This window comes from Atheta coriaria, unplaced genomic scaffold (assembly GCF_025399875.1).
Source record: "Atheta coriaria isolate IRGN ID8LTWV9N9 unplaced genomic scaffold, Caltech_Dcor_3.1 hic_scaffold_1_pilon, whole genome shotgun sequence".
Taxonomy (NCBI): Eukaryota; Metazoa; Arthropoda; class Insecta; order Coleoptera; family Staphylinidae; genus Dalotia; species Dalotia coriaria.
In genome coordinates, this window is record NW_027045443.1 from 3,638,860 (window position 1) to 3,666,226 (window position 27,367).

Below are 27,367 nucleotides of genomic sequence, written 5' to 3' on the forward strand. Positions count from 1 at the left end.
CTAAGGTTCACAAAATTTGTTACAGAATAATCAGGTCAATAGAGAACATAAAACACCCAGGAACCAACATATAAGCTTAAGGTCGTCATTTTACCTCACTCTCTGTTAAGTAAACATAAATTTGAAAACAACGACAAATAATCGCAGAATTGTGTACGGGTTATCAACAACGCATTTAATTTGTGACTTTTAAACCTCGTAACCTCACGTCAGGCTATTGCATCGTCATTAAGAATTATTATTGATTTTGACTTGGTAAATATCCACGTTGCTTATAATATCTGCATATGATTCAATGCTTTCCTAAAATACCAAATATGTTAAAATAAACCCAATGCGTCTTCTTATCCAAAATCGGACGTATTATTTTCGAACTCATGTTTACAAATAAAATCCTCATACGATGCGTTTGACGTCGAACAAAAAAAAAAACTTTCGTCATCGACATTTGATTCACATTTGATTATACAACCACAATACGTAGTACGTACAAATCGTAGTCTCAAAACAACATCGTCTACGTGAAAAAACCTTCCAAATAAACTTGTTTATTACGTTTAAAAAACACCTCCATTTGTGGAAATGTTGGTTCAAAGTTATGATCATTGCAAATGTATTCACTATAATTAAATACGAACATTGTCAAGGTGTCTCATGTAATATTTATGGCCGCCGCCGTCAGGCGTCTGTGTTAGGTATGTGTCGTCGACTTGTTTATCTGAAATGACCCGTGCGGGGAGTCAATATGTGCGAGACGACTTTATTATAACCCCATTCGAAGACCCCACTGCAAGAGATAAGCGCTGACCTAAACGATGACCCAAACACATAATCGCACCGAGAAGTGTACAAATGTCATCGCAAATATGTTATCGACGATAACACCAGCTACGCATTAAGCAACAACCTAACTACATAAAATGTACAAAAATTAAAACATATTACTTTTATAATTAGATGCAAATATTCCTTTATGGTTATTTTATTGTGAAAAAAAAAATTGTGTGCACATTTAACAATAGAATCCTTACAGGACATTTAAAATTTTACATTGAAATAAAATGACACTAAAGCAAATTACAATAAAAAACGACTCGCTCGTACATTTAAAGTTCACTCGCATTTCAACTTAACGAAACCCCGAAAATATTCGTATTATTTTCAAAGAAATAGATTTTTTTCAATATATGATTGTTGTAGCATTATTCAAAGAACAAACACTTAATGTAACATTACAAACAAAAGTCTCGTTTCAAGAGATTATATATAAAGTCATTAAAGTAAAAGTATCTCGCATTGTTTGACAGCGCTTAACGCAGGACGAATGTTATCAGCTCCAAGATATCCTTTGAAAGTTCGGCTAGGCGCTGGCCAAATAATCGATGCATGCACGTATAACGTGTTTTTGCCATAACAAAATATATAACAACAAACAAATGTGCAAACAAAACAAAAATACTGATTTATAAGTTTCATATGAAAAACACATCATCAGAATGAAAAGGAGATATCACGAAGTTTTGGAAGGGCGAATCGCACCGACTGATAAAATATGTGGGACTTGCAAACTGTGATGGAATTAAATCTGCAGGAAAGAATACCTGGGGGTAGTAGCCCACAGGTGAGATAGCCGGGGTGATCGCGTCCGGGGAACACGTGTCTGATGATTTCCGCGACAATCGCAACAACGGATTACATTTAGATAATGATGGTGAACGTACAATTATAACTGGCGATTTTGTTTGATGCTGCTGCAGTTGATGATGTGGAGGAATTTTAATACGTAGTTTCCGATTTGCAGGATTTGGTTGATGTTGTTGAGAATTCGTCGATTCCTCTTTAAATTTCTTTAGATCATTGCAGGTTTCGTTGTTGGCGCTTCGCACACGTGCGTCTGCACCCAACAGAAGCAATTGATTCAGAAATAATTGATTCTCATTGAGTGCAGCAAACATTAAAGGTGTTAGATCTAAACAAGCAATGGAGAATATTATTATTCGAGGATATAAGTGAATGTTGTAGATGCTAACTTGTGTTGAATGACCTCGCTTGCACGTTGAAGTTGCTTCCAATCAAAAGCCTAAAAACATCCTCGTGGTCGAACAGAATAGATAACGCTATCGGGGAGATCTGTGATTCTATCACTTGCCGGGACACACCACCAGAAAGCAAATGATGCAGCAGAATAGTCACCACGTCAAGGTTACCGGAAGCGACAGCCATTAGAAACACGCTACCCCCTAGGAAGCCATGACAGGTTACTACACACATGTAAATGTATAAATAATCTTACCGTATTTGTTCATCTTTGATGCATCGGCTCGTAAGTCCAATAATACCTTGACTGCGTCCAAATGTCCATTTCTTACCGCGCACATTAGCGGAGTTACGCCGAATGTATTCCGCGCATCGATTTTATCGAAGGCTTTGAACTTGGCCAGCTCCAGATGATCGCCATTCATCGCCAGCAGATGCAGATTCGTGTTTTTCGTTTCATCCAGCTCCACGACTTCGATATTTTGGCTGTTGGATATTCTGGCCATCACTTTGAAGAATAAACGATATCAGCAAATAACTGACCACGTGGTTGTTATATTATAGAAAATGGTGGATGATGGCAACGCGTGAAAGTTTTATTTTGACAACATCTCCTTTTAACCGAGGCCCAAACATAGAATGCGAATACCGAATGATACCGGAACAAAAGACGAAACTGTTTCAACAGTACATGCGCATATTGGTATATTGACACGTGTCAATTGAGAGAAGTGGAAGAAATAGATATTATACTGAATATATTGTGTTTAAAGAGGCAGATTGTTATAAATGTTGGGTGGTTGCATTTTGCCAAGAACTAAAAGTTATAAAACTTCAAATTTGTAATAAAGGTAAGTAGATATAGGTATTATAAAGAGATCCGTAAATTTAGAGCTAAAGAAGTTGATACTTTGTTGTGTTCATGTAACCTCTAGGTTTTAAAAACAAAAATACATTCAGTTTAATGATACAAAACCATAAAAATTGAATAATTTAATATTAAATATTTAACAAATAAAAATGAAAGTAGCTAGCGCGTTGTTGGAGCAAAAAGGTACCTACTCTTAAATTGAATACGCCTTAAATAAATTAATCTATTGGACGAATATAACATACGTACAAATTCACCCAAACTCAACTCTAGAATGAAAATATTATCGTCACAAACAAACAGTCTAACATCAATATGCCGTTCAAATAAAATGATTTGAACTACCTACTCGATATAAATATAACGTGATGCAATTTGGCACGTGTAATTAATTGTCACCGCTATTATTTTTATTCATATCTATATATTATATTTAATTGTACATTTCGTCATACTTGTTTGCCCTGAAATTTAAAAAAAATCACGTAATAGTGTGTGATTAATACCTAAGAACATCCGATATATCACAATGCCACAAACAAGTTGTTTTGTTTTCTATGCTTCGATTAATCAATTTAATTTAGATGAAGTGTTTATGGAATTTATCAATCAATTAGTTGTGTTTACTCTAGGCGCACGCCTGCGGATAAGATATGTGTGATGAGCGGATGTACTTCCAAACCGCTTAGATGATGCGCCTGCAAAAAAAATCGCATGCTGGCAATGAGCGACATTGGTGTGGCGTGACTTTCACCCAAAATACGTGACATTGTACATTTGTTTACATTTGAAAACGTTAGGCGCTTGCCTTACAATGACGATGGCATGATAATACGGAAATTCGTAAAAATTTAAGTCTCCTGAAAATACGCATGAGCTTCATAAACACACTCGAATAACAGGATATACACTTGGTTTTACTACGTACTTTATTACTGAAAGCAAGTAAACTCAAATAGTTTAGATATCTATTGACGTGTAATTGTTTGTTAGAATTATATAATATCTCCTTGATGAATGAAGGTTGTACTGTGGTGAATGTGAAAAGTGAACCACATGGAGTTAACTGGCGCAGCGGGAGCGCACTGTATGTTGGCATTCAGGCTGAAAATACATGCGCACAGAAGAGTCCCGCTGCAGGCCTGTTGAGTGGGGAACATGAAATGTGCGACGAGGAGGTGCGGTCCGTCGTCGATCGATTTTGGTCCCTATGTCGCCGCGCCATAAAGGTAACTACGTTTCAAAAAAACAGCGGTGTGTCTCGTGACGTCAAATCACCTCATAAAGTTGATGAAGTTGATCTACTAGGTAACGTGAGCTACTGCTGCGGACGCATTCAGGTAACGCTCGCTGCGGTTGAATGAGAATCAAAACAACGACTTAGGTGTGCAACGTGCTAAACACAAGTGTGTCTCCGATTTGACCAAATCAAAACAAAAACATCGTGCGTGCGTATTAGCGATCTGCTGTATCCTCTTAATGCTTTTGAATTCCCGCACAGCGTTCGTTATCGAGGATGACGACTGCAAGGCTGCTGGGGGCCGCGCGAGCGTCGACGGCGCGACGTCCAAGCGGGACCCTAGCAACGAACCGTTTTTACAAAACGTGAGTACCGATACGATAGCACTTAGCAATGAACGTTTAATGACGATACGATTGAGTGAAGAGGTCGCGACACCCATCAAACTTCGTAAACATGTGTGCTCCCTCGATGTAACGCGCGCTGGGGGCAAAAAAGAATTGCCCCAATAACAAAATGGAAAGAAGATTGCGCGTTTTCGGTAACGGCCCAACGTCAGAATATAGGACAAACAACAACCATGTAGATATATAAATTGCAATCGCCACTGAGGTCGACCAGTTTGGCATCAGCAGTGCCAATAGAACCAGCAGTGATTGCCATATTTCTACGAATAACAGCGACCGGTAGATAGGGGAATTTAAATATTGTGATAATTAATACAACACTGGCGGATTAATTCGTGTTGCAATCGCCGCTGTTTGTTGCTCGCTCGCAGATAAGCCACGCGTTTAAAAACTTGAGCTTGACGATATTTAAGCAGTTTGCTCCTGCTGTCGGAGGCAGTGTAATCTCTCGTTGAACGTAACTTCAAGTTCCCCAAAACGAAAACACATCATACACCCAATTACAATGGATTCTGTGAGTGCCCATTTCATTTTGTGATCTTTTAACTAATTGTCAATGGATGTGCCAAATTGCCAACTGATTTATTGCATTGATTTCTTTTTATTTATGCTCTATTTTATTGCAGTATCCCATCGTGAAAGCGTTTCTCGCTGGCGCCTTTTCGGGCACCTTTTCAACAGTCCTCTTCCAACCCTTGGACTTGGTCAAGACACGTCTCCAAAATGCCGCACCAGCCGCTGTTATCAAGTGAGTTTTCCCTTTTCGCGGCTAACGTTTAAAATACTCCGCGTGTATTATTGGTGTATTAATTTGTGTGCTTGTTTACAGTGCACGGTGTGGTACAGGCATGGTAACGATCTTCGCTACCATTGTTCAGCAGGAGCAAATTCGTGGATTGTGGCGCGGAATGGTGCCGGTACGTATTACGAATGACGCAATCTATTTTCAACTTGCTGGCCTTGATAATGACTTATCTGTTGCCAAGTTGAATTCATAAGGCTGACGCAAACTAATGTATACTTGTTTTTTGTTATGTCCACAGAGCATTACTCGTTGCGTACCAGGAGTTGGGCTCTACTTTTGCTCCCTGGACTTTCTGAAAAGCAGATACTTCCACAACACTCAACCATCGGCACTGCAATCGGTCGGTTTGGGCATGTTTGCGCGTTGCATGAGCGGCGCCGCTTTAATACCCATTACCGTAGTGAAAACAAGGTAATTACCCTACGAAAACGCCCAATCATCGTATTCTTATCTGTTATGTTTATATGAACAGGTACGAAAGTGGCGTCTATCGCTACAAGAGCGTCGGCTCGGCGTTGAGTGAAATCTATAAGACTGAAGGCATCAAGGGTATGACATGTGGCCTTGTACCGACCCTGTTCCGAGATGCGCCTTTCTCTGGACTGTACCTGATGTTCTACACACAGAGCAAAATGTTGGTCCCAGAGGAACTGCTCAACACCCCATACGCCACCCCGCTTCATTTTACCTGCGGTGTCACCGCCGGCATACTCGCTTCGGTTGTAACCCAACCAGCTGACGTACTCAAAACAAAAATGCAGCTCTACCCGCACAAGTTCAACGGTATCTGGTCTGTGGCAGTCTACGTTCATGGAAAGTACGGTATTCAGGGATACTTTAAAGGAATGGTCCCGCGGCTGCTGCGCCGCACACTAATGGCGTCTATGGCTTGGACCGTTTACGAATCCCTTACTAAGAGTATGGGATTGAAGTGATCTTGCCGCCTTTGCTTCGGCCCCTGTATACTGGCCGATTTTCGTTTGTCCTAATGAATCCTATACCTCCCGGACGTATGTCTACGATTATATGTCCTACGAGGTCGTGATTGTAATTGTGTGATGCAATTTATTGTTTTTAAATGTATTTCATTTTGGAATTGCTCAAATCATCGCTAGCATCGCTCTGCTACGCGCCGATAGCCGATCGAGGATTGAGGGAAAATGAGATGGAAAAGAAGAGAAAAAGCAATTAAAGCTGATAATGTCATTAACGAACACACAATTGTCATGCATTGTTCAGTTTTACAAAGATGACGATAAATTGTTAGCTTTGTCTGGAAGTATTGACATAATTTTGTAAATGTTTTGTACCATACACGACTTGAAACGAGATTTAAATAATATTTATTTTGCGAAACCTATTGCCTGCAATCTTTTTGAAGTCCAAGCGTACCCAACTCGGACGTCATTGCTGATTGTACATGAACTACCAATCGACATTAGAGGCACTCCGGTGGCCTGGCCACTCGCAAGATACTTAAATGTATCAAATGAAACTTTACTCACCGATAACGTGTATGTCAGCCGAGAACGAAAAAGTTCGTGTGCACGTACAAACTCATTGTTTGTTGAATTTATCAGCTTGCAACTTATAACCTTTGTGTTCTGACACAATCGGCACACATATGTGTGGCTGATAAGGTGACCCGCATCGGGCTCAGGCACGCCGGCCCCCGAATAACAACTTCCAGTCTACGCCGAGGTGTTTTACCTGATGCGACTTATTCTTTAATTTTTTATAATTAACGACACGTTTTACGCCTTAGAAAATTCATGTTAATAATCGGACTGCTATATAATCGAAAGTTTAGCTCAACAAGTGCAATTAATAATCTAAATCATAAGTGCAAGTAACTAACAATAAACAGGTGCGACAGTTTGAAAGTGCAGTTTAAATTGATTTAGTAAGAAATTGAGGCAAATCTGCGGGCGGCGCAGACGCTGGTAATAACTTGTTATAATTTGTTGCATGTTGAAATATTATAATTTTTTATCGTTTTACAACGTACTAATTTTATCAAGTGTGTGTGTCATTACTGATTGTATGAAAAGAGTTGACAGAGTTGAGTCAACGGTTTAGCACGAGCAGTTATGCTGTTCAAGTTGGCATGTACATTGGGTTGCATAAAGTTGGGACCCGTTTAAGAAAATAATTCAGAAATCGCGGCGATCATGATCAAAAAACAAGAATTACAATGTTTTGTAATTACGTAGTACAATCGTTTAGCATGATTTTAAACTCATTGTTGAAAATCAAATGCAAATAAAAACATTTTAAAGTAATTTGAGTAATATTCTCATTGAAGTCTAAACTACAAGTCAACTAAAATTACTTCCATAATTACGTGCGGCGTTTTCAACGGGGTTTAAATTTCTGTAGTCGATTTGATAGGCCCTGATTAATTTTTACCGAATCAGCAATTTTCCGAGCATAAATTGAATGCCTGCGTGCGTTTGCACTCGCGGTTCACGAGTGCGGAGTACAAGGAGCTCATACAACAACACTTTGGTTTATTTTCAACCGAAACATTTTTAGACGTGCGCGGGGTCGGCCCAGGTCATTACATATTATTCCACACATACTCTCCTTTTAACTTTAACCTATGCCTTAACTTTCAGCTTCAGCACTGCCGAACGGCATCGGGTTCGTGCACACCACATTCGCTATGCGTTCCATTACGCATCGAATCGCATATGGAGCGAGCTGTAACGTACCGGTAGTCGAAATCGGTGGCGCAATCATTCGATTCCTGCCCGATTTCCAATTTTGAATCAATCCGAATCGAATCCAAGCGATTCGAATGTCTCCGCGTCGTCTGGTGCGACGGAAATGATGCACGCGGGCATTTTTCCGAAAAGTGGATTGTAGTCAACTCGGAAGTGAAACCATGTCCGATGGGGACCAGCGGGAGGACGTGGTGAAAACCACGCTGCCGACCAACCTCGACAAGGATGTGTCGTCCAATGGTGCTAATGATAGCGCGTCGTGCCGAGATGCGCTAATGATGGGTCAGCGACGCAAAGGACTCACCACAATTATTAACCAATTACGGATGCACAAAAGAGAGCCGTACGAAGGTAATTTACAGTTTTACTCATTTTCTTGCTACCGTTAGCCTCCAGCGTGCTTGTCATTTTTACTAATACGTTTTAAATATCCGGTGAATACGTCGTCGCGCTTGCGGTGAATGTCGTGTGCATGATGTTTCTGCCTCGATTCGTAAATGTCGCTGATAGTAATTGTCAAATTAAAGTTAATTAGAACTTGAGCCAGGCGGCCAGAACCATAATGAACGCGACTTTTACCGCGTACTTATGATGTCCGCCGCTGATCGTCTTGTATATTCTTTGTAATGCACATTAAATTAAGTCATGCAAACAATATGTGAAGACGAGTACCTAGACAAGGGCAATGAGCATAATGACCGTCGGCATGTACAGTGGATGCTCACTGACCGTGTCGTTTTCCGTACGACTTCGCAACGCTACAATAATTTCGTGAGATATGGGAAAACTCACCGTTCGCCACGCACCGCGAATTTTAATATTAAAATTGTAAACATGAAAAACTCTATTTTCCGGTCATTTTACAATTCTCAGAGTTGAAATTCCGATTTATTCTTCTGCGGTTTAAATTGCCGATGCTGAGCGTGTTTGCTTTAATTAAAAATCACCACTCGCTGCTTTATTTTTATAAATTTATTGAGCGCGTTCATCGGGTTTATCTCTAAATAGTTCATCAACGACTTCAATATGCGCTACACGCTAGTGCCTACTGTGCACGACATAAATCTCACATACAAAGTGTGTCGCAACTCCGAGAAGAAAAAGAAGTTTTGTATGCGTAGAAAACCAAAGCGGTTGCTTTAATTTCTCGGCGCCGGTTTGATTATTATTAGGCATGGGTAGGACGGGTTGGTTTAAGCGATCAAGCCGATTTGGTGAAAATCGGAATTCGTCCGACGGCGTGTCGACTCGGTAGAATCTCGGTCGGTGGACGTCCGAGAAAAATCTGAATGGAATCCGTCGAATCATCGGGCGTAATGAGAGAAGCGGTACCTTTTAGATCTTCGCGTCGTGCGTGCAGGAACAACAAAAGTCGCCGAGTGGCCGGTGTCCCGATGTGTGCGTCGCGCCGGATCAAAATATTGCTTTTGTTGTGGATATAATGAAAATGGAAACTAAAACGAGTTAAGTAAGAGTGGTGCAGGCGATGGGGGTGAACTGGAAGGCAATAACTAAGAACATAATTTTAATGCTTATGGTAGTCATAGTTGGCTGTCTAATTTCGAGCTATGATAAGATGGTGTGATTGGTAGTGTAATCGGTGAAATTTCTTTTCTAGTACTTAAGAAATGCAAATTATGTGTTTTGAAAATGTCTTTAACAGTTGACTTTAAAAAGTTGTTTACCGCGACAGTAGTCGTTTTAGGGATATGGAAAAATTGGGTTAAGTGTGCACCACGGATTGGTTGACTATGATTATGATTTATTTGAAAATATGCTTAAAACTTCATTGGCTGGGAAGATTTTAAAACTTTTCATTTACACGATGTATCGATGAATTTTTATAAAACTACGAATCAATTATAGGCAGCTAACCTAAATGAAATTCTTATTGGCAATACAAGACGCTGAATTGACGCGATATTCATACCTTAACTTCAGATGTCTTTTCAGCCGGTCAGTTAATAGTGGTGGAGAGTTAGAGTTCAGAGTGCATGTGTTTTGGCAGGTATGCTTCTTTTACCTAGCCATCAATGCACGCATTTTATAAATTTTGCAAATCGAATTTAGGTGAGTTTTTAGATGTTATTTTTATCATTAGAATGTATCGGAAAACAAATTTACAAAAACCTAATTCATTAATCGATGGGTAAACATAATTTTTTGATAACAATTATGACATTCAAAATAATCGTATAACAACAGCTCAGAGCTCAGTGCTTTATGAGCCTGTGACATATAAACGATACTTCTGCCGACTCATGTTCGCATAATTCACTGAAAATATTTGAAATCAAAAATTCGAAGAAAAAGGATGAATAAAAAAGCAACGTGAATAGGTCACGGTAAAATTGCTGCTCAACGGGGTATGAATGACGGCACGCGACGACCGGAAGTCCGATATCATTAATCTGTGCCTTGCTTGCTTAGCACACATAAACAGCAAACCTACACGTGAGCCGCCGACATGCTGCTTAAATCGATTGTGTCTGTACAGCCTCGCGGAGAAAAGCAACGTGCCCATCAAGTGGGCATATCTGCGGCGAGCGCATAATTCTAGCGAGCGAGTTCAGCACTTAGCGCATGCCCGTAATGCCTGCGACTATATATGACCGGAAGTGTGCACTATGCACTTATGACCGGCATTACCGTGCACCCCGCGTGTCCACCGTCTTCCTGCACGCCGCCAGTCAGCGTCATTTACAAAACTTGTTGCTTGTTACCTGTTTTGTCCCTTCCTTGGCTTGCCAGTACGTTTTGCTCATCTACCAAATCACTTTCAAGACGGTGTAAACTTTCCGACATAAACTTTATAATTGACGAATTCGCGTGAGCACCTACTCATGAACTCGTGTAACCATCATCCATGCTTGTGTCGTACAAGATTCTATTCTTTATGGCGCGGTGTTGTGCAGCGCGTGCCACAATTAAACGCGCCACGCTTCTGCGCGCCGGCAACCGCTTAAATTTACATTTAAAAATCCAATTAAGCACGAATCGTTCGTGCACTCTTCAAACAATTAACGGCACAACACACACATCGCACTCTTTCTGCCTAGCTAACTGTAATGATCTGTTTACAGTCGAAAGTCACTCGTGGCTTGCTTCTAATTACAAAAATTGCGGTAACATATTATTTTACAGATATAAAGATTATCCCTACTAGGTATATCAAATCAAATCGGTACCACTTACTTATTGAATCTGTTGATATAAACGTCTCGGTGGAAGTTTTTAGTAGCGTTTTGATCCGGCGTTTTTATGCGCTTCCATGTTGTTCTTGGTAACACCATTAGGAAGAAGTTGCAATAAATTATTACGTGTAAATTGGCGTGACGGTTGCGCTCGACCCGCGTTATGGTTGAGGGTCAGAACGCGTCACGTACTTTTATACAGCGCACACTCTGCTGGAATTATTGTCCGAGAGCACAATGCATGCGAGGTGGAACGATGATTTCGTTATGAACTTGCTTTAAGTTTTAATTACGGCGGTACATTGTAATCGGAAGCAATACTGTGATTTATTGGGCGACTAAATCAATTACCAGATATACAATAATTCACTTTAAAATCAGTTTAAAGTAAAATCTAGTCTTTATCTTTTCTTGCACGTTGTTTCGCCTGTTTTAATGCAAAAACTGCAGCAGAGGAGTGCAAAGTTCAATAGAGTGGGCGTAGATTTGCGCTTTCTTTATATCTCTGCTTTATTTACCAACACAATGCATTGATTACGCCATGTTTGTACAAACTTGTAAAGTGTGGAGCATGGAGCTATCCGAATGGAATGTGTATGACTGAATAAACTGAATTTGAAGTGGTATTGTTTTGTTATTGAGACCTCCGTGCGATATGGTGGGCGACACTGAAAACCTTAGTTAAAATGCTACATTTATTGCGCGATTGCTCGGGAATATATACAAATGTGTATGCTTCGTGTTATGTTAACGTAAATAGAAACTAAATAAACTTTAAACAAATTCAATACAATTGAATATGATATCGTGTTTTCTGTATGTATGATATATTCAATATAAAAAGGAAATTTACATATATCTTTGGTACAAACAGTGGTCAACTAAATCGTGGTATATGTCTATATCAAAAACACACAAAAAAGGAAAACGCCGCTGATATACACTGTTTAGTGCCATGAGTTCAGTTAATAAACCAGCAAAAGTTGCGGGGGAAGTTGCGACGACCGATGATGTCCGTGACCCATGACCCGCACGCCCCTTAACACCACGCGGGCCGGGCCACAACCTCGCGGCTCATTTCCATGCCAGCGGCTGTAAATCCAACAATTGATTCGAACTTTTGTTCGGCGAAGTCGTGCGCTGCGCGCGATGCACGACATCCGTCCTACGGTCGCGAGCCATTCCCCTCAAAATGACAACGCCTAATTGCGATGTAATGTATTTGTAGATGAAGAGGAAGTCAGTATCGACTGGTTGGTGAGTTAGCCGTAGATGGGCCATTCATTTTCCTAATCTCTGCTTTCCAATCAACACGAAAATATTTACGCCGGGCGAGCAAATCGCGTCACGTCTACGACAAACTCCAGATTGTCCTAGACATAGACGGACGGTGCGATGAGTGTCTCAAAGAGACGGTCACGACCGCACGGGTCCCAACCCTATTTAACCTTTTCGAACCCCAGCCGCGTCATTGGGTATAAAAGTGACCTTACTTAATTGACATTTTTCGATGCCTACCATACAGCCGATAAAACTTCATACAATTATACAATCATAAAGTTCATTCTAATTACGGTAATTATATCTGCTTAGGACTCAGGTCGTTAATCATTGATTTTAGCGAAATTATCCAATTTCGTGCAATTAATTTTCCAATTATGATAATTGTGTGCGTGGCGATGGAGGAGATTTTTGAATCAAGCACACGCACAAGTGTGGTAATAAATATTTTTCGGTTTTCCAATTAGCCGCGTCGAAAGTGGCGCGCCGGTGCGATTTTTTGTCAATCGCGGCTATGATTTACAACTAGCTCATCAGCGCGGCGCGGTTCTGCTTCTTCTTCTGCTTCGCGGACGTCAAGAAGTAGAAGAAGCAGGCCTCTTATCAGAGCGCGAGCATGTGGAGCGGATCCGGAGCGCATTAAACCCGCGCGCCCGCGGAGTAAGTGAATATCCTGCGCGCGTAAGTGTGTGCGCGCCACACGGCGAACGCATCGGAGGTTATAGTTTAGATTCGGATCGAATGAGGTCGTAAATGATAGAAGGTGACCTGCAGTTATTATGTCCGCGGCCAGCCAGGTCCGGTCGCCGGTCGCAGCGGCCGCGCGTCTCCGACTGCGATCCGCGCCGCCTGCTGCCGCTCACATCCTGCTGCACGGCCCGCGCGGCTAAACGGCCCGGCATGCCACTTGTTGCCCACGCTTGCACCTGCCGGCGATCGGCCCTGTTTATACGCCTTTGCCTTATAACCACTCATATTCAGCGCGGTCGGCGTCTACCTCATTCTCGAAAAAACGCGCTTGAGCTGCCGAGTGTGCCGCGATTGCGCGAATTACCAACGTGTGCCAGCTATGCGAGAAATCCCACATGGAAAGTCTTTTTCCGCGCGGTGTCCCGACCTACGACGGGTGGCGATCACGCGCGCAGGGTGCGGATTGGTCATTGGCGGGTCGGTCGGCTGGAAACGGCAGCATCCTGTATACGTGTTATATTTTTTCATTTGAAATTGTATATGTATCGAGACCGGTCGTTTGCTCTTTCACTGCCATGAGCAGATGAAGATCCAGGCGCTCTTTGTGGTGCGCTCTCGCACGCACGCAGGCGAAGTCTCCGGCCGTGAATCTAGAACGCGCTCGGCGTGCTCGCTGCTCTCCTCGCTCCACAATATCTTTCCGTTTTCTTTTTGCCCAACTTCTTCGGGCGCGCATTTCTTTTCCGAGCGGCTTGCCCACGAGCGCGGCGATACATTCTCGTCCGGCCGGCGCTCTTCTGCTTATTCATTCGATCGCCTCGGCTCTAATACAGCAATAACGAATGCATTCAATGCATGCAATAAATAACTGAAATCCAGGAGTGTCTTTTGATTAGAAACGATCCTGCAGCGGCGCGGACGACGCAACACGAAACGCTCGCGATGCACGCGCGTAGTATGCAAACTAAAGCGACTCGCGCCAACCGGCGAGTGATGTAAACCGAGCGAATGCTTGTTAACTTTTAATAGTAGAAATAAACGAGTACGCGCACCAAAAGAGGCATTCAATACAGGAAGTCTTACGATTTCCTCTTTAATTTATATGGAATTGCAAATTACTCCAAGAAAAAGCTGCACAGCGTTCAGCGTGCACAGTTTCAAATTCTGATTAGCCGTAGTGACTCCGATCACTATACTTTATCAATCTATTAATGAAAATGAGCGCATTGCCCGCGCCATAAAATTTAATTTTATTGCCGCGTTTTTTATACGCAGCAATTACTTCTTAGCAAACAGTCACAAAGAACAGTTGCCGTGTTGAACAAGTATAGTAGTAGGGGATAGGGTGGCATAATTACTGTTTTATATCTTTATTTATTTTCTGTTACAAAAAAAAAACCTAATATCTTCGGAAATATGTGCAAATTATTGAATTTGTGTGAAATTTTTTAACATTTTATAATTATCATTTATCATTATCCAGTGAGAATTTGAAACGCGCGTTGTGATAGTTTACTGTATTACAATTAGCGTAATTAAATTTAATGGCGTGCTTTTTGTGGTTGTGTTGATTTCGATGTAGCAGCCAGAAAACGTAGGTACGTATTGTTCCCGAGAGTACGCAACAGATGACCGCGCCATCCTTCTACTCGTTAACTGAAAAATTAGCAACACAAACATCGCGGCGCAGGCGAAGAAGACGCGGCGCGCGCTCGCTTCGTGCAATCCGATCGCTTCGCCGCGTTCGATTCGTCTTGATCGTTAGGCAAATGATGTCATCTAGATACGCAGCACGTGCATAAATTTGTAGACAAATCTAGTTCGGAATGCGGTTTGATATTTTTTCCGCCGCATGATGTATCTCGGATGCCGATACGACGAAAGCAACGCCTCGATGCCGCGGCGAGCGAGCGCGACCGCGCACTTACGTGTGTACGTTCCACCGAAGAGATTTCTAAGTGACCTTTCCTTCATTAATGTGGTATAGTTGATGGCCGGAGTTGACCGGCCTAGGCGGTGGTTTTTTGCTCCTCACCGTGGCGCGTTTTTTCATCTCGTCTATCGGGTCGCTCGAATCGCACGCGAGGAATCGTCACCAGCGAGCCGGGCAGCGCGAGCGCCGCGAAGGATGAAGACGAGGACTTTACGCTGACCCGTAATTTTTCATTTCCGGTGCGCGCTGTTTACGTTATTTGCTTTTTAGTGTCGAGATGCCACCGGTGTCATTGCTGCCGCCGCGTGATCATCAATATCTAAATTACCTAACAATCAACTAAACTCGCGAGTCGCAAGAACAGCGCATGGGTCAAATTACATTACATTGTTTGTATGTGCGCGGCGGGCGAAAATATATAATATCATATAATATAATAAGGCATGCAATTACTTGTTCTATACCTACGTAATAATTGTCTACGGCGCTGTGTGTGACTAAACCAGTGGCAATTTCTTTCTAAACTTTCATGTTCTGTTGTTTTTATCGAAAAATTAGTACCTACCTATTAAAGAATTGTCATTACTCATTTTAAAACTTGATTATTAAGTAAATGTATTTACAAAACTCACCTGTTTGTTAGTATTAGGAAAATTGTGATTTGTAAAAAACATCAATTTCAAACGTTTCTAGTATTTTCATCGTTATTTTTTAAATGCTTTTAAATACAAATAGGTAAATATTTCGTATCATTCTGAATTAATTTTCTATAATTTATTTTCAAAATGTAGCTACCATATAACTCTGCAATGGTAGTTTTTTGTTATTTATTTGGATTTACTGACCTGATTACACATGCTTTTTTGTTTGTATTCAACAAGTGGAACTAAAAAAAAGTGTAATAGTCGTTATTGATACCTACTTTCGTTTACATGATTTTTTGGGATATGGAAGTAAACGTAACATTAATGTGATAATGTACATATGCCTCAAAAAATTGTGTGCCGGGGGAAAGTACAACCCCGAGATCTCATTAGAATTCAGGTGTCATTGATGCAAATCTGTTTTGAAAAATCATAGTAGAATATTCAAATTCATTTGTGTTCCATGTTTTATGAACTTTTAAGCACAAACAAAATGTGGAGAAAATTTTATAGATTGATTTGCATTATACAATAAGAAATAAGTCATTCACAAAATGCAAATTAATAAAAATTTTATTCATAAATACATAAGTGAAATAAATTTTCTGTCGATATTTTGTAGACGAATTGTATTCTGACCATAAGAAAAATTTAATTTTTATCGATATTTTATCATTGATTTCTAACATAAATAATAAATATCACTTTACAATATATTTTTCTAATTTTAATTGATGTAAAATTCTAATTGTGTTTTGCCGTGAATAATGTTAGTAGGTAATAGTTTATTGGTATGTGTAGGTACTGCTAGTTGCTAATGTAGGGCAAGCAATAAACTTTTACTTTTTTTTTACAAACCTTTATGGTTCATATTTGTTCTCCGGTGATAGTTTGTACGAAGAAAACAATAAAGCTAAATACAGCTTTGTATAATGCGACGAGTGTAGGTGTTATTGAAGCGAATTTGTTTCGAGTAATCATAGTATACTATTTAGACAAATCTGCGTTGCATGTTTTATGAACTTTTAATTGCAAGCTAAAACACTTCTGAGTGTAGAACGTAAATATTTGAATTTAAGTAAGTGGTAATAAAGGTTGTAACATTGTTTCAAATGGTCAGAGCGCAGGAGTTGAAAAGTTGGAAAGTTAGACGAGGTTCATGGGGGCAGGGCGCGCACGGTGAAAAATATTTCAATTAATAGAGGCTTGGTTTGTGCTGGCTGATTGTTTTGGTATTCCGGTTTTATTCGATTGCGATTGTCTCGACTGGGCGCCTCCCTCATCTCCACCACCACAAGTATCTTCGCCGAAACAATGCGGAGCAACAATGAATAAAGATCTCTCGCTCCAACGCGAAGAGAGTTCGTGAACATCTTTTATTACTTACTCATACTCATCGCTACCGTACCAATTATCGCTCCATCTCGTTCCGAACGATAATCAGCAACCGGTTGAAACAAAGACGAGGACAACTTCATTCATACGCCACGCTCACGAACGGTGGTCTCGGAGTGCTATTCAGCAGCGGCGTGGAGCGCGGAAGAACGGCGGGCCCGACCGTTGCGCTGACCTAGCGAGAGAGCACGCCGGCCCATCCATAATTGAAATTTCGAAAAGTGAAAAGCGACCTGGTCGAAGGGCGACATCGTCGCCACCACCCCGGCATGCACCGTCTTCCTGACGGCGGCTTCTTTGAATACTTAGTGTTTAGCCCGTCGTGCGCTTGCCACAGGTTGCGTTACCTACTCACTACGTGAACGGCTACTTGAACGCGCTCGCCATGCCGACCACTCCATTCTCGACGAGTCGTTTTCATCGTTCGTGTCGTCCGTCGTGCTCGCCACTCGCTCCGCAATGATCCACAATGATCGGAAGGTAGTTCGTGCACGGGCCGTACGGGTTGGTCGGTCGAGGCCGCGCGCGGTTCGCCACAGCTCTTAGCCGGGCGCGCTCCTTCGGCTGCTACCGCACGCCGAGGCATCGAGGAGGCAGTGGTCGGCGTGGTAGAGGTGCACGCGGAGGATTGTCAAAGCCCGGCACATGTTTCGCGGCCGCTGGCGTGCGCGCGCGCCCGTGTGTGAGTGCGCTCGTTGATCACCTGTTGTTTGGCCATTCGGCAGCGGACGAAACACTTTGCACCTGTGCGTCGTCGACGGCACGACGTCGCTCGCACTTTGATATTGGGTCGGGTCGAAAAAAGTGAGCGGACGCAGGCGCTGGGACCAGCGTGCCGCGTTTTGTTATTAATCGAAGTTGCGAACGCGACCGCGCGCAATCATAATAAAACTGCAATAAAACCGTTCGCGCCAGTGACGAGTGAATTATGTGAATAATTGCAAAAGTGCCGCGAAGTGTGCGCCGCGCGCGACTTATCGAACGATTTGTATTGTGCTTTTTGTCCGAGCCATGGACACCGAAAGTCCGGTTGTTTGGCCAGCTTGGTGCTATTCAGGTTTGTTTAATTGCGATGTATTTTATTTTATTTTATTTGTAACGCAGTTTCAATCATATGTCTGTCTACGAGTATATTTCATAGTAGCGTAGTCATGTGCTCGTGCGCGCTGCGAATGTTTACCTCGAGCCGCAAGTGCAGCGCGCATTTTGAACTTTTCGACTACCTACTTGACGGAATACATTTTCGGCCTTCCGATTTAAGCTACCCCGTTGACCTACGGTGGCCCTTCACCCTTGCGCACCCCGACTTCAAGGTTCTACGCCTTACAATCTTCTTAGGTCCTATTGTGCCGCATAGGGTTTTACTCAGCGAACCACTTCTCGGAATTTTTCATTTTACCACTCTAGCCAGAATTGTTGGTTTCCACAATCCACTGAAAAGGAAAAGGTCAAGTAAGGCTACGGAATTCGCCGAACTGCATGCACTTTACCTATTCCTTATTTCGGAGCGGGCTTTGCCATGCCATGCCGGTAAACAAACGTGCTTGGACGGAAAATCTCGCAAAATTCTTGCGCGCAATCAATGTCTTCGGCGAGCGTGATGGCATGACTTCGTCAACACTTTCCACCGTTTCCTGGACGCGCCACGCATATTCAAAGCCCAACACACGCACCAAAATACAATGCGCGCATGTAATTCGCTTGCCATATGTCAGCACCGTTAAAATCGAATGTAAACTGTACATATCAGCTCGAAGGTTGCGCAGGTTCTTCAGCTTCACATCTTCGACTTGACTGCTTGGCTACCATGCATATTTATTTCACATCTGACCCGCAGATGCAAGTGCTCAAGTGTGTACTTCAATCTTTTAATGCCTCTAATAATTAAACTTTATTTTCATTTTTCTTGATTTTTGCTTTGTAAAAGATAATTTTGTTTTGTATGGAAAGAATTCTTTAGGAATACTTGAAAATTAGTAGCGTAGATACGGCTAAGTTAAATCTCGCTCCGGTCGATTGTAAACATGACTTATGGATACTCTCGTCAAACGCCAAGAGGCAACGTGATTGCCTGACTGTTGTTGACTTTTGTGCGTCGTCGTCGTCGTCGTCGTCATCGCAGGCATAGAAATGTGCTCAATGAAGGGAAGGTCTTGTAATAAAGTATTCCGACGGCGTTTCCTATTTTCGTATTCAGCCGAACTCACTTACCATTCGAACCGTCGCGGATACGTTGACAATGATGACATTCGAACTTCCTACACCTCGCGCAATCATTCCTCCCGAGTCAGACAAACACTCAACTCTGTACTCCGGTCGCAACGCATTCTCTCGAGAAGTTAATCGCTCAAAAGGTTTCGAATTCCAGCAAACCAGCCAACGACTTACAGCTTTGGCAATGTAGCAATGTTTTTAGGAAAGTAACGACTAACATTTGCCATCGATTAATAACGCGTGTCGCAAGAGATCGCACCAGTTACAAAAATCAACCTAATTCTTGTCATACATGCTCGTTCAGATATCGAACATGCAATAAGAGAACCAAATTGAAGCGATTTTTATGTTATAAAAAATGCCACTACGTTCAATATGCATGGGTGCACTTTACAGCTCACGGGCGTCGGTAAGCTGGTGCCTTTTGCTCGCGGAGCACCTTGATTTGAGGTCGTTTTAACCGTAATACCGTTCGATGTGGCCAGTAGAGCCGTAAAATATGTAATTTTATACAGTTCGGAACGGTTTGCGGACGATGATGCCACCTTTCTTTGAATCTTCAATGCGAGCGGCGCGATCGTAATGAAGAAATCGAATCGATTCAAAATGCGTCGGAATTTATGTCTTCATATTTGTCGAGGCGCGCGCACTTCTTCGACCGCGCGGCTATTCTGTGGCCATGCAAATGAGCGTCGCAGTTGAATAAAATGCATCGGACGCGTTGAGCGTGCGTTATACTTGATCAAGAGCTGACAATAAAAACGCCCGCCGCCCGAAAACGACGAACCGCAACCAGATAGAAACCGAGAAACGCGAAACTATTCGAATTCGTCAACGACGAAAGTCAAATTTGTCGAACCACTTGAACGTAAAGATTTTATTTTACGATCGGCGCGCGATGAAACTTGATCTGCATTATTAGGCGCGACATGAGAGGAGCGGGTTTACATTCGGCCGATCGCGCCTATCAAATTGGTAATAAATTTAAATAAATAATGCTTTCGTCTATTTTTTGTTTTGTGTGTTTTAAGCGAGTTGAATTGAGTTGTTCGGTGTCGAATGACCAGTGCGACAGGTAGACATTGTCTACGCTCTGTTCGACTTTTGATAAATCTTCTCGAATCGAGTGAAATTACATTGTTGCATCGCGTTGTTTCCTATTTCAGGCGATACGAGTATTACGAGGGAGCCTCCCAGTGAGGTCGAAGCGCCGAGCACTCCGATCTCGAAACAGCGCCGAAGAGAGCGTGCTGTTACAACATCGTTAACGCCGACGGGGGACTATCATCAATCGAGTATTAATAACAATAATAACATCAATAACAACAATAACGTGAAAAACGAACGGCTGAGTCCTGGAACGACCGACACGTCGTCCCGATCTGTGACACCCTCGTCGGCGTCGCACCCCAATACGCCACCCGCGGAAAATTCTATGCTCCAGCTTACAGGGAGGAACTACAGCGATTTTATGCGAAGCCTAGCGGCCAAATATCAAAATACGAGTCCTAACGAGTAAGTATTTCTTTGAAACTCTTGTAACCGAACATATTTCGAAAATTGCCGCTTGTCATTTCAGATATTTTGCAAGGAACGGTTTTCCACCCGGCCTTGATTCGCGATTTAAGAGCAACTTTCCTCTCTTGCACCCTTCTATGGTTCAGAACGTAAAGGAAGAAATGGCGAAGAGCAAAGATTTGAGCTCATCGATGCTTTTAAACCCATTCGCCGCGGCTTCATCGATGTTCCCCCCACTGTTGGATATGTCCTCCACGCAAACCCTGCTTGCTATGGTCCGCAGCGCCAAGGAAGCCGAGCTGCACACCCTCCTCAAGAATGTCAAACGTAACGAGAGCTCCTCCCCTTTGGACTTATCAGCCGCGGCACCACCGACCAAGAGAGCGCGATTGAAAACGCCGGTGCCTAAGCGGGCGCAGTCTGAAAGTCCCAAACCCGGCGCCGCCACCAGTGTTCCGCTCGCCTGCACCGCCGCAGGCAGGCAGAATGGCCATCACCACACGCCCGCCGAAGATATCAGCAGGTGGGGCGTGGAGGACGTGTGCGCGTTTGTCGGCAGCATCGACATCTGCGCGGAGTATGTACAGGTCAGTACATTGTTATATTTTTTGCTCACCACGCCGAGAAGTGGGTCGCTCCTAATGCCCACGAGAAGGGCGGCCAGGCGCACGATAATAACGCGCAAAGAATTGGCGGTCACGTTTGAGCGTCACGTACGCTCATCTTTACGCGCCACTGGCGTGAATAACATTTATGTCATGTAGTGAGCGGGCGCACACGGTAGGACCACGATGCGATGAAGTCGCGCAAACGTCTTACATTGAAATTCGTGCTCCCATTGTGTCGCATCGCTGCGATTACAATTCCGCGGCGTTCCGCTCGCGTTTCAAAATTGCCGCCGCATTGTGGCCATTCCGCAAGTTTGCCAGTGCCGGATCTATTTCATAAGCCTACACACAATGGCATTTGCACAACACACGCCAAATGTCAATCTGAGATGCTGCAACAATACCTCTGCAAGTCTTCTTCCTATGTCGGAATAGGACGCGATTCGACTTTGGACGAGGAGGTCGCAACGAACCAACTCGAATCTCCAATCTGTCGCGCTAATTGACCCAACCATTTCACGCACCGGCGCTAATTAGAGCACACCGGCTGTTGGAAGCGCAGAAAGATTCAATATTGCGCACTCTTTATTCCGCATTCTTTAGAACGCACACGGTATAATTTTGCTAGGTGTATGTAGTCTATTTAGCTACGGCGTGTTCGATTGTTCAACCTCGGAACGCAAATCTAAATACTAAGATACTGAGAAGGTTATACGCCGCAGAAAAAAAGCTTACTAGCACTATACTTCATGAACTCGTAAACATGTTTAGAAAATTCTAATGTGTGTAATTGCGCGCTGATTTGTATCTTGGCAGTGCGATGAGGAATCGATAGTGGCTCGCATCAAAAGCAGAAGAAGCAGAGATCGAAGAAAGTTGATGAAAAAGTAAATGCATGCTATATCACTATTCAGAATTGTATATTTGTCTATTATTCAGCTATTGAATGTTTCAATCGTCATGCATGTTAACAGTCGTTTATTGTAGTTGGAGTTAAACCGTCACTAATTAATGTTTTTGCATGTTAAACGTGACACTCAGTTAGTCAGTCTGACTGTCGAATTTCTGCATTTTTTTGTATTGAATGTGTTTGCTTGCGATTCGTTTCGTGAAATATGCGCCGCGCAAGCGCATAATCAAACGGAAAAACTAAATTATAAAGTTAATTACGATTTCATACACGTGCTATGCTCATTTAAATGCACACGCTCCGGCCGCGCGCGCTCGCTTTATAAAGGAAACAAGTATTTTGCTCTCGAGCGCTCGCGCTGCGTATTCTTCTCGTTGAAACGATTTCAAAAACAATGCACGAAGTTCCTCTTCGCGAGTCCTCATCGCAAAGGTATAATTAAATAAAAAGGTAAAAAAGAATCGGACGGCTTGCGGCGCGGCGCGGAGTACTCGCGCGCAGAAGGTCCGCGAGGTTTGGTATACTAATAATTACATGCATGCCGATGGAAATTTTTTTCGTTACGCTCGGAGAGGCAAGAGGGGCCACGGTAGCAGATAGCAGGCACGCGCCCGCAGGCTCGCCTGCCCGACGCGTCCGACCGGCGGTAATAACACGCTCCGTCTTGCGCTTGAGACGCGGCCGGAGCGCGCGCTCTTCGCGTGATTTTCGTTTTTATTATTTGATGATCATCGCGCACGACCCGTGGCCGCGCACCGAGACACCGGGCGTCGGGGGCTGGCTTTTCCGCGGAGTTGACGCGCTCCGGGTTCTCCGGGTTCGAGCGAAATGTGGAAGTTCGCGCGAGCCTCGCGATAAAGTCGCGCGGCAATTTATTGGTTTTCTCGTTCACGCCGCACACCGGAGGTCGTTTCTAATAATTAGCGATTGCACTGCTTGCGAGCGCATCTTTGCTTCATGCAGAATTCTAATAAACAGGACATTATTAACGCATACGAGTATGTATATGTTAGGGACCCATCTCATTTTTAATGCATATATTAAACTTTAATTTCAAAAATTATATCAGTGTAAACAAATTGCGAACGGTGATAATACGTCGGAAACATCAAGATCAATAGAGATAAAAGAGATTGTATTTGCCACATGACTGTTTAGTCTTTATTGGTACTCAATCATAGGTACATCATTAACACATTCACAATTGCAATAAGAATTGTATTTAAACAGTCACGATCGTTGACACTTATGCGGCAAATCAAACTTAAATTTCTATGCACATCAATACATGCATTGAATAAATCTTTTATATTTCAATTTTTTATTGCATAAATTGTATAATATGTATTTCGTCGCGAAATTTGTCTTTCACGGTGCAAGAATCGTTAAATATATATCTATATGGAGAATTGATACCAGAGAGGAAACGTTTACGAAACAATTTCTTTGATCCGTGACCCACCTGAAAATGACACGCGGATGTTCTCCGTACGCAGATGCAAGGCGGGCGGCGGCGGTGACGGCATCTCTTTTTCATCTCGAAATTGTAACATTTTGCAGCCGGCGTACGTGAATGCAACGCACGTCGCGTTCTGATTTCGATTTGTTATTAGCTGATTCCGCGGCGATCCTTCGTGTGGATCTGAATCATAATCGACGACGCGAGTCGCCCAGCTCTGAATTGATGCACTGGTTGCACTGGTTTTCTTACATTGACATGATATAATGCGCCACGCTCTGCATAGTTCGTAAGTACGTGCGTGCAGTGGCGATTTATACATATTTCTATACAAAATCCAGCCCCGCACAAAGAAATCACTCGGCCACAGCCACATGGCGTTACAATTCGATCTGCAAGAGAAGAACCGGCCGCCTGACCATGGATCGTGGTGGACCAGAAAGAGTCATGCCCGCTGAATTAGAACCGCATCAAAACGTATCGAATCATTTTATAAGGTTGCGATTGAACGCGTCGAATTCAACCTTTAGAATAGTCAAGCCAACAACTAGATAAGACGCAAATCTCGAAGAGATTGCAACACATACACACATGCCTACCGAGAAAAAATGGCGATGTGAAAGTATGGCGGACGCCGCACCGAATTACGACCTGACCACTACTTGTGTGCTCCATTTATTAATTTATACTTTTCGATCGAGTCAGGTGTTCAGGTGCAGCTTGTTCATTCACATTCACTTGCTCGAGTGGCGCACAATAAGGCCACGGTTGACTTGATGACCATACGAATAAAGTACGCTTAAACAGGGTCACAAACTTTTTGCCCATATCATACCACTCCAATGACTCGCGGGTCTCGCAGACTCCGCGCGCGAACTCGGACTTGGAACTGTACCACCAATGAATAATATTTTAATAAATTACTGCGAATTTCCAATCGCCGTCGAGCGCGCGCGCTGTGTTGATTTATTAACGAAAATGTTCACGCGAGCAGCTTTGAGATTTCTTTCGTCGGCGAGAGAAGAAAATAACATAACAAAAAAAAAAGACCAAACGCACCGATTGAAAATATCACCGGAACTCTGCGGTTTGTGCGCTGCACACCGGCATGATATTGTTGACGGTCCAGTGGACGCAACAAGTTCGAATTTATATCATTACGCGAACGTATTTGTACAGGCGATGAGCGTGTGCACGCTCTTATAGGCAGGGTTAAATTCCACATTTCTTTGCCGCGAACGACATCGCCGTGAAACCCACGCGGCGTTTGTGCGTTTGTTCAATTTCGACGAAAGTTCAAACGGTCGCGACTTTCCAAACGCGTGCGCGGTCGCGTTTTCCCCGCGCATTATTAATTCGGCGCGTTTTTGAAAGGCTGCTGCTAGTGGAAATATTATTTATGGAAGGTATTGTATAACATGTTTCTGTATCAGATCGGGCAGCGCGCGGTGTGCGTGCGGTTGTTATTTGTGAGCGTTCGTACATATTGCTCCGATTGACCTGCAGCGACCGCTCCCTGACTCGCCGGTGACTCCGCGAGGTCACTTACCACAAGCCGTCTGAACCAGATCACGTCGTTCTATGCTCCTCGTCTTCGCCGTCGGTGTGTGTGCGCCGCGCGATGGATTTTTGTTACTGTCCACGAGGCGCTTTTTTTTAGTTCACCGCCCGATAAATGATTGCCGATTGGTGGGCTCGCTGCGTTGACCATACGCTTCGACTTAATTAAATAAGGGCCTTGCGGATCCCCGCGCGCAATTATAAAGGTCGCTTCACATTTATCGCAAACGTATTTTATGCCACCACTCGTCTCAATTTGTAATCGTGCTGGATCAGAAATTCTCGTCGTGCTTAGAACCGTCTGCTCCCAAAGCAATTATCGACATATTTAATTCCTTGATCGCTTGATCATCTGTTGCGAAGCCATCTTCAGCTGCGCTAATCTATTCTCTATTTTGTTCATTACAGAATTTCAAAGACCAAAGAATCGACGGCTCCGGTCTGCCGTTACTCACCGAGGACCATCTGACGTCGACGATGCACATGAAGCTCGGCCCGGCGCTGAAGTTACGCTCGGTGCTGGCGAAGAAGCTGGGATCCTGCAGCGTCTGTCTGCACTGCACACACTGCCACAATGCGAACGCCAGCACATCCCTCAGCAGTACCTCGGTGACGAGTCCTGATTCCAATACGGAATCTTCAGCCACCTAGCTTTTAAACATACATCTATCATCACCTATATCATCACGTCTCTATTTAAACATATTCATCACATCCGAAACTGAAAAGTGTTATTAATATTCATATGGTTTACGAGTATATGTTAGTTTTAAAAAGTTTGAAAATCCATGTGAGTACATGTCCATCAAGTCGAAATCAATTGACAAGTCCAAAATAACACTTGATTTAAGTTTTAATATGTAAGTCATTCTTTTATGCTACTTAAATAGTAATATTTTTTGTAAATTATTTGTTTATGAGACTCCTCTATAGCGGATCAACGAATTATCGATACGTTAAGATTGTTTACCTGAACGTTCATCCGACATGCTCGTGCACGTCTTCTCATTCATGATAAAATGTGTAAAATATGCAATGGCACTGTAAATACTTCCTTTATACAAGATATGTGCGAGGACTAGGCTAGACAAAGACGTTTAATTGATTTGTGCAATTTTAAAGTGAACTTAACAAGATATGAAAGTGGGATGAATCAAATCGAGACTGTATGATATTGATTATGATACGCAAATATCATAAATTATTGCTCAATCGAATATGTTTTAATTTCTGTATTATTTTTTATTTATTATTTAAATATTTATTGTCGTGCAAACGACGGTGCGCATTGTAGACGTATCCTTTATGATAATTAGTGTTAGTCCGAATTTGTACGATTTATATTTGAAGGCCTACAGTGTTTCAATAATCCAAGCAATAATACGCAGGAGGTAAATTAATGTTCCGTCCGTGTAAATGTATTTATCAATATTGTAAAGCCCCTTTTTATGTCAAAATTTAATAAAACATAAATTATTATTGCGATGATGTTATGTATTTCCGCTTTGATACAGGAATGCATGAAGAGTTGCATATAGTAAATTATCAATTACCGACAAAACTTTAAACATCTTTGAGATAGGAAGATTCATTCCTGAAATAATTTTTACGGTTGATAATAGTTTTATAAGACGGTAGCCTTGCCTAAGTCAAGTATTTCTGAAGTTTTCTCTCGTTCTGAAAAGTTTTAGGATTAAAATAACTAAAGTGCTTGCAATCCCACTTTTAAAGTAATGACTAATTGCGTTTTCAATCTTGTGGTCGGAATAAAAACCCACGTAAAGAATTCTGCAACATTTATTCACAACTATATGTATTCATTTATTTACTGAAACAAATTCACGAGTTAATAAAACAGTTAATAACACAGTGATA

The 27,367-nt window shown here is 42.6% G+C and overlaps 3 protein-coding genes across 7 annotated transcripts; 2 read left to right on the top strand and 1 right to left on the bottom strand.

The window, feature by feature from the left end:
• Positions 1–966: 966 nt before the first annotated feature.
• On the bottom strand, positions 967–11,405 carry LOC135793118 (putative ankyrin repeat protein RF_0381). 3 transcript variants are annotated; one of them, XM_065303933.1, is made up of 4 exons: positions 11,282–11,405; positions 2,294–2,545; positions 2,031–2,240; positions 967–1,969 (listed from the first exon to the last, which is right to left on the bottom strand). In XM_065303933.1, coding segments are annotated over exons 1-4 (960 nt in total). In that variant the 5' UTR covers positions 11,283–11,405; the 3' UTR covers positions 967–1,472. The 3 variants fall into 3 exon arrangements, with proteins under 3 accessions (XP_065160005.1, XP_065159996.1, XP_065160013.1); XM_065303924.1 differs by lacking the exon at positions 11,282–11,405 and adding an exon at positions 10,810–10,906; XM_065303941.1 differs by lacking the exon at positions 11,282–11,405 and adding an exon at positions 6,866–6,972.
• Positions 4,236–6,716, top strand: LOC135793138 (mitochondrial glycine transporter A-like). Of its 2 annotated transcripts, none has more exons than XM_065303952.1 (5): positions 4,236–4,513; positions 5,182–5,303; positions 5,385–5,472; positions 5,599–5,771; positions 5,833–6,716. In XM_065303952.1, the coding sequence occupies exons 1-5, from the start codon at positions 4,388–4,390 to the stop codon at positions 6,293–6,295; spliced, it is 972 nt and encodes a 323-aa protein (XP_065160024.1). In that variant the 5' UTR covers positions 4,236–4,387; the 3' UTR covers positions 6,296–6,716. The 2 variants fall into 2 exon arrangements, with proteins under 2 accessions (XP_065160024.1, XP_065160033.1); XM_065303961.1 differs by lacking the exon at positions 4,236–4,513 and adding an exon at positions 4,556–5,069.
• On the top strand, positions 7,021–26,971 carry Samuel (SAM-motif ubiquitously expressed punctatedly localized protein). 2 transcript variants are annotated; one of them, XM_065303921.1, is made up of 5 exons: positions 7,021–7,303; positions 7,979–8,437; positions 20,604–20,952; positions 21,017–21,542; positions 25,901–26,971. In XM_065303921.1, the coding sequence occupies exons 2-5, from the start codon at positions 8,248–8,250 to the stop codon at positions 26,141–26,143; spliced, it is 1,308 nt and encodes a 435-aa protein (XP_065159993.1). In that variant the 5' UTR covers positions 7,021–7,303; positions 7,979–8,247; the 3' UTR covers positions 26,144–26,971. The 2 variants fall into 2 exon arrangements, with proteins under 2 accessions (XP_065159993.1, XP_065159994.1); XM_065303922.1 differs by lacking the exons at positions 7,021–7,303; positions 7,979–8,437 and adding an exon at positions 17,640–18,280.
• Positions 26,972–27,367: the final 396 nt, after the last annotated feature.

Excerpts from the sequence above, each read along its gene's own strand:
- LOC135793138 (XM_065303952.1), top strand. The coding sequence starts at position 4,388 with ATGCTTTTGAATTCCCGCACAGCGTTCGTTATCGAGGATGACGACTGC. Across the intron at positions 4,514-5,181 it reads ACGAACCGTTTTTACAAAAC|TATCCCATCGTGAAAGCGTT; the intron begins GTGAGTACCGAT and ends ATTTTATTGCAG. Across the intron at positions 5,304-5,384 it reads GCACCAGCCGCTGTTATCAA|TGCACGGTGTGGTACAGGCA; the intron begins GTGAGTTTTCCC and ends GCTTGTTTACAG.
- Samuel (XM_065303921.1), top strand. The coding sequence starts at position 8,248 with ATGTCCGATGGGGACCAGCGGGAGGACGTGGTGAAAACCACGCTGCCG. Across the intron at positions 8,438-20,603 it reads CAAAAGAGAGCCGTACGAAG|GCGATACGAGTATTACGAGG; the intron begins GTAATTTACAGT and ends TTCCTATTTCAG. Across the intron at positions 20,953-21,016 it reads CAAAATACGAGTCCTAACGA|ATATTTTGCAAGGAACGGTT; the intron begins GTAAGTATTTCT and ends TTGTCATTTCAG.
- LOC135793118 (XM_065303924.1), bottom strand. The coding sequence starts at position 10,891 with ATGTCGGAAAGTTTACACCGTCTTGAAAGTGATTTGGTAGATGAGCAA. Across the intron at positions 2,546-10,809 it reads CCAAGGAAGGGACAAAACAG|TGATGGCCAGAATATCCAAC; the intron begins GTAACAAGCAAC and ends TATTCTTCAAAG. Across the intron at positions 1,970-2,030 it reads AGCGAGGTCATTCAACACAA|ATCTAACACCTTTAATGTTT; the intron begins GTTAGCATCTAC and ends TTGCTTGTTTAG.